At 28.1% G+C, this 6,637-nt stretch overlaps 1 protein-coding gene across 1 annotated transcript; it reads right to left on the bottom strand.

Moving 5' to 3' along the window:
• Window positions 1–890: 890 nt before the first annotated feature.
• On the bottom strand, window positions 891–5,341 carry Phum_PHUM617460 (uncharacterized protein; the record flags this gene model as incomplete). Its single annotated transcript, XM_002433181.1, has 6 exons — window positions 891–925; window positions 1,763–1,916; window positions 2,778–2,896; window positions 3,684–3,856; window positions 4,624–4,636; window positions 5,302–5,341. The coding sequence occupies 6 exons, from the start codon at window positions 5,339–5,341 to the stop codon at window positions 891–893; spliced, it is 534 nt and encodes a 177-aa protein (XP_002433226.1).
• Between the last annotated feature and the right edge of the window lie 1,296 nt (window positions 5,342–6,637).

The following is a 6,637-nucleotide window of genomic DNA, read 5'->3' as shown; positions in this document are numbered from 1 at the left end:
CCACCCCACCCCCCCATCCTGCTGGTTATTTCAGTTTTTCGTCTGCTTCTCCATCTGTTTCCCCCCCCCCCCGGTACGGATACTTCAATTAACTTACACCATTTTTCAGGTCGATATCCGGTTTGTCGTCTGGCACGATCCTATCAGCCTGGATTCGTTCACAGGACCGCGCACGTACCCACTATCGTAACCGGCCTTCATTTATTATTATTATTATTATTATTTCAAAAAGTCATCGCATTATTATTTAAAATTTAATTAAAAAAAAAAAAGAAATCAGAGAATTCTCTCTCTAATTTTTTTTTTCTTTCTTTCTCTCTTTCTTTGTCGATGTCGTTTCATTTTTTATTTTCTAATGCCACGTTAAAATATCGTTAGTAATTCGTCTTGGGAACAGTTTATTTAAATGAGAAAAAAAAGAAAAAAACTTTAAATTAGAAAAAAAAAGAAAATTACGGTTACGTTTTTTTTTTTTTTATGTTACCTGAAAATCTTTCGAAATAAAAATTTATATTCGTATTATATTTTTTTTTTTAAACTGGAAAAAAAAATTCTGGAAAATTCTGGATAAAATAAAGTACAATAAAAAATAATTAAATTTTCGATTTTGTGCGCTGCCGCCCTTTTCCCTCTCCCCCAAAAACAAAAAAAATGTCGTACGAATATATTTGTAATAATGATATTATTTTCTTAATACGAAAGTCTGGAATATATAAATTTTATAATAATAATAATAATAATAAATAAAACAACTGGATAAAATTTAAAAAAAAAAAAAAACTTTTCCAGTTAAATAGTTTTGTGAAAACTTTCGTTAAATTTCGATATAACGTTAACTTCATTAAAGTTATTGAGTTAATTTTTTTAGAAAAATTATTTTTCCTTTCTTATCAAAAGAAAATTTTGGATTTGAACATTTCATATACTGATAATTTATTAATAATAATAATAATAATGATAAGACGTTAAGATAAAAACGAAATTTCCAGTTGAATAAAAACGAAAAAAAAAAAAAAAATTTTTTATAAATTGAAATTTCTTTTTCGAAAGGAGCAATAAAAACAAAAAAAAAAAATGTTCGTGTAAATAGAAAAATAATCTAGGTAGGAGTGGTGGTGTAGTCAAGTAATCCAACTACTCGGAGGATAGGTATAGAGAATGTTTTAGGGGGGGGGGGTTCGGGATTGACACGTTGACAGATGCCCCCGCTAGGAGTAAATATTCAAATTGGATCCCTTGGGAGAGCCTGAAAGAAGGTTATCGAGCTGACGGTCGTGAGTTCAATTTCAGCTCGTCTATCAAGAACAGACCTGATAAAATTTGATAAGAAGGGGATAAGTGACCCAGCACCCTTTCGAGGCATTGCACCGACCCTTGTTCGAGAGGGTGAAAAGGAAGAGGATCCAAATAGAATCAAGTACCACGTAAAAGGAAGACAGATGAACGATCAACGGGATTCGGAACCCCGGATACCTCCCTCTCTCTCTCTCTGGAAACTCGCAGACCCTGCGAAAGAGGCAGGGTCGATGGTGGCAGCTTGGGATTGTCTCTCGAAGGGTAAAAGGTGGGATTCCCTCCTCGCGAATGTGAAGCGGATAGTTCCGGCTCAGGAAAGGGTTGAGGCTGAAATGCAGGTTGTACTCCCGCGGGAAAGAATCCCACCTACCGGGTGGGGTGGGGAAGTTAGTGCAAAATGCAATTCTCCCGAGTAAACAAAAACAAAAAAAAAGGTTCGTGTAAGTAGAAAAAAATAAAAACTCACCGTAGGGACACAAACATTGAAAAGTTTCGCCATCGTGTCCCTGTGATAAATCCACGCATATGCTATTACTCTTGCAAGGACTCGGATAACAAGCATCTTTTTCTTCGCAATGTGGTCCTATGTAACCTTGACAACATTGACATTCGAATCCTTCCTGTTAAAAAATAATCAAAAAGAAAAAGCAATAAACAAACAAACAAACGAAAAAAAAAGGGTTAATAATTAAATAGCAGAAGAAGAAAAAAAAAAAAGAAAAACGATATAAAAACAAAACCCCGAGGGATTTAACGTGAAAGAAGAAGAAAAAAAAAAAAATTTCTTTTATCAATAAAAATCAAAATTCTATATATATAAAAATATGGAACCCACGCATTTACGCACACACTCACGCACTCAAATTTTTTTTTTTTTTTTTTTTTTTTTTTTTTGTTCTAGAATTTTCTTTTTTTATAAAAAGGAATAAAATACCAATTTATAAAAGGATTTAAAAAAAAAAAAAAAAAAGGTTTAAGTTTTTGTTTTAATGTAAAATTAGAAGGGGAATAGAAAAAGGGGGAAAATGAAAAAAAAAAAAAAAGGATCAATTTTCGTATTTACTGGAGAAAAAAAAAAAAAAGGAAAAAAAGGAAAAAAAAAATTTCTTCTGCTTTTTTTTTTTTTTTTTTTTTTTAAAAAGAATTTTGATGTTATAAATAAATTTAACGTTTGAACAATACCCAAAGGTATAATTTTTTGGCTTTTTTTTTTTTTATAAGTTTTGATGGAAGTTTTTTTTTTTTTTTTATCCAGGATTCGTCTGGAAATTTTCATTTTATAAAAAAAAAAAAGTTTTTTATCTTCCCCCGTCTCTCTCTCCTACTCCTTCCCACCCTCTCTCTCCCTAACCCCTCCTACCCTCTTTCTGAAATTTTCTTTTAAAAAAAAAACGTTAACGTTCTTTGATTTGTTGTTTGTTGTACGTGGAAAATTTTAACCGAGTTATAATTAAACACAAACCGGAAATGATTTGTCTTACCATTGAAACATTTGAAAAACAAACTCCTTTGTTTGAACAATCCGCATTTTCTCCACAATTATCCGATTTAACCGTAACTTTCAATCGAATGCATTGTGTTCCCCATAATTGCGAAACAACTGTAACACAAATAAAAACATAAAACATTGTTTTCCTTTGTTTGTTTGTTCTTAAAACATTTTATAATATTTTCAAACAATTTTATAATGAAACAAACAGCAACAGCAATAAAAAATATAATGTTTTTACTTAATATCATCATAAAAAATTATTTTTTTTTTATTATTATGGGGGAAAACATAAAACATAAAACATAACCGAAAAACATTATAACGCGTTTTATTCGTAATAACAAAATTTATTATAAAAAAAAATGTTTGTTGTCCTTTTTTTCTTTGTTTTTTTACGATTTTAACATATAAAAAAAATAATTTATGTTTTTTATGTTTATCATTATAAAACAAAACAAACACAAAAATGTTTTTCGATAAATTTTAAATCGATTTGTTTAAAAAATAAACATAAAAATGTTTTACCCTAAACCTTTTTAAAATTAAATTAAATAAATAATAAAAAAGAAAAAAAAGGTTCAAAAGGGTTAAAATTTTAAAACAAAACCAAAAGGTAAGTGGGTGGAGTACGTGGGGAGGCGAGGGGAAGGGTAAAGGTCACGTTGTAAACTATAATTTTTTGTTTAAACAATAAAAAGGTTTTTTTAAAGTTCAGGTAAAATAAGGTAATTAACCTGTTTTTTTTTTTTTTTTTTTTTTTAAATTTCCCTTTCGGGTAACATAAAAAAAATTATTATTATTAAAATGGAGTTTGGATGATGGAGGTTAAAGGTTAGTCGGGTTCCTTACGAGAGAAAGAGATAGGAGTAGATATTACATATAAAAAACATCTCACCTATTAAAAAATTAATTCCTTCCGTTAAATCCTTATCGTAAAGCGTTATTAGTTTGTTATCATCGACTATCAGTGGCGTTATGTCTAAAAGTGTACCATCTGTGACGTCACAATGTTCGTGACCCGATCTGTTGACTTGATATATCGTCGTTTCCGGTTCTTTACGATTTTTCCTAAAAAAGAAAAAAGTTATTTATTTATTTATCTATTTATTTAATAAATAATTATTAATAAAACAAAAGAATAATAATAATAAATAAAAATAAACATGGCGGAAAAGAATCTCTTCGGGGGGAAAAAAAATAATAATAATAACAAAGGCTACTTTAAAACGTTTATTATTATTATTATTATTATTATTATTATTATTATTATTATTATTATTATTTTAAGATATAATGTTAATAAATGTAAGAAAAAAAAGTAAAATATATGTGTATTTTAACGTAAAGCGAAAACAAAAGAAAATAAATTTTATGAAAAGAAGAAGAAGAAGAAAAAGGATGAAAAAAGTTTTTTTTTTTTTATTTTATTAAACAAAAGGATTTTTTTTTTTAATTTAAATAATATCACGGTTGTATATGCGGCGGGTTAAAGGTCACGGGGATGTAAGGAGGAAGAGGAAGGAGATGGGGTGGGGGAAAGAAATTTATATTCTTCGAGTTATCGAACGTAATGTTAAATTAAACCGGAAATTTAAGTGTCAAAAATTGTTTGTATCAAAACATTTTTTTTTCCTTTTCTCTTTCGGGGAGGGGTAGGGGGTGGATGGGGGGGAAAGATGGATGGATGGATGGAGGAGAAAACACGCCCACAAGTTTTACCCTCGAAAAAAAAAAAAATGTTTTATGTTAAAAAATATAAAAATGAAGATGAAAAAGGCGAAGAAAACCGATCGTAAATTTTTTTTTTACACACACGCATACACGCACTCACACACTTTACGTGAGAGACTTAAAAAAAAAAGAAAATTTCGATTTTTTTGTACCGGAAAAACCTTTTTTCCTAAAAAAAAAAAAAAAATTTTAAGGTCGTAAAAAATTCATACGTAATAATTTTTACTGTTTTCTTCCGGTTTGATAAAATGAAAATGTTAACGGAAAAACAACAGCAACAGCAACAACAATGAAGGTTTTTTTTTTTAATTGAATTTTGTTTTTTGTTTTCTGTCGGAATAAAATTTGTTTTTCGGAACTAAAAGGGGAAGGGGAATTTTTTTTTCATTTCATATTATCACAAAAATCAATATAAGAAAAACAATGGCGTCGATTAAATAATAAAAAAAATAACCGTTACGAAATTTTGTGAAAAAGTAAAACAAACAAACAAACAAACAAACTCTTTTGTTTCATTTAATTATAATACAAACGTATAAATTTAACTTAAATAAGAGAAAAAACAAATTAATTAATTTCCTAGTCGTTTGTCTAGTTTTAACGTATTTTGAGAAAAAAAAAATGGCGGACGTTTACAAGATAAATAAATAAAATTTTTAATTTACCTCTCATTATAAACGTTTTTTCGAATTCATTATTATTATTATTTGTATTATTCTTCTCTTTTTAATAATTTTACACTAAAAACTAATTTTTTATTTTATAACAAGACATTTTTTGACCTTTGAACGGTTGAAAAAGTTTAACGTTAAATAAGAACATGATGATTTTTAATGGCGATCTTCCACATACTCGCGCCCGCACGCAAGCGCGCTCAAGCGTCAAAATTTTAAAACAATAAATTTTTTTTTCTGCTTACTCATTACTCTATGACTTTTATATTTACGCGCCAAAACATCGAATCAAAACAAAAACAATTGTTTTGTTATGATTGTTTATTGTATAAAAACGTAACGGAAATCTTAAGGCTTTCGTAAACGTCATTAATAAAATTTATTTATGTAAAAATTTTGATTTAATATTATTAAATAATAATAAATAAATATTAAAATAACAAAATCAATAATATTAAAACGATGATGATGATAATAATAATAATAATAATAATAATAATATTTCAATCGTTACGTTTCGTTTTAAATAAAATTAAATTACCGTTACTTTGTTTAATCTCCTCAAACAAATAAATATAATTATTATTATCATTATTATTATTGTCATCATCATCATCATCATTATAATCATTAGAGGGCGGAGTATTATTATTTTAAATAGAAAATGAAAATTAATTGGATTTATTTTGATGGGGGTGGGGGGCGGGAGGAGTACGGGAAGGGAACCGATTGTAGATTTTCAACGTTCGTCGTCTGCTTTTTTGTTTTTTTTTTCTTCTTCTTTAAACTTCCCACCCCGACCGCCGCCATTTTCTTATTTAATATTATTAACTTTAACGAAGAGAATGAAAATTTTAATAAGGAAAATTTTATCGTGGAGGAAGAAGAAGAAAAATCGAGGGTAAAAGTTTATCTATTGACGAATTTCCAAGTTTTCGTTTTTGGGAGGAGTAGGAGGAGGAGGAGTGTTGAGTTGGAAAATTATTTTAAATTTTCATAAAGTAAAGAAATTTTTTTTTAATTTTTAGTTTTTCCGGTCGTGTCTTTAGAACGAATTCGAAAAAAAAAGAAAGATAATTTTAATTTTTTTTTTTTCCCCCCGTCGAATTCGAAAGAATAATAAAAAATTCTATAGAAAAATTGGATAATTTTTTTTTTTTTTTACACCCGTTTCTGACAGTTTTCAATTAGCCGCCATTTTCGTTTTCCTTTTTTTTAATTTCGTTAAATTAATGCCACTTTAAAATAATTTTTAATATTTTTCCGATAAAATCCAAAACTGAAATGTTTTTTTTTTGGGCTTTTTGCGATACTCGAACAAAAAAGAAAAAAATTTACGATTTGATAATAAAGATAAATTTCCCCTTCGCCACTTTCTATTGCCACGTTAATATAAACGAATTCGTTTTTTTATTTCATTTTTATTTTTCATCTCGAAATGATT

This window comes from Pediculus humanus, genomic scaffold (assembly GCF_000006295.1).
Source record: "Pediculus humanus corporis 1103172108322 genomic scaffold, whole genome shotgun sequence".
Classification (NCBI taxonomy): Eukaryota; Metazoa; Arthropoda; class Insecta; order Psocodea; family Pediculidae; genus Pediculus; species Pediculus humanus.
This window is presented reverse-complemented; position numbering and strand designations above follow the sequence as displayed.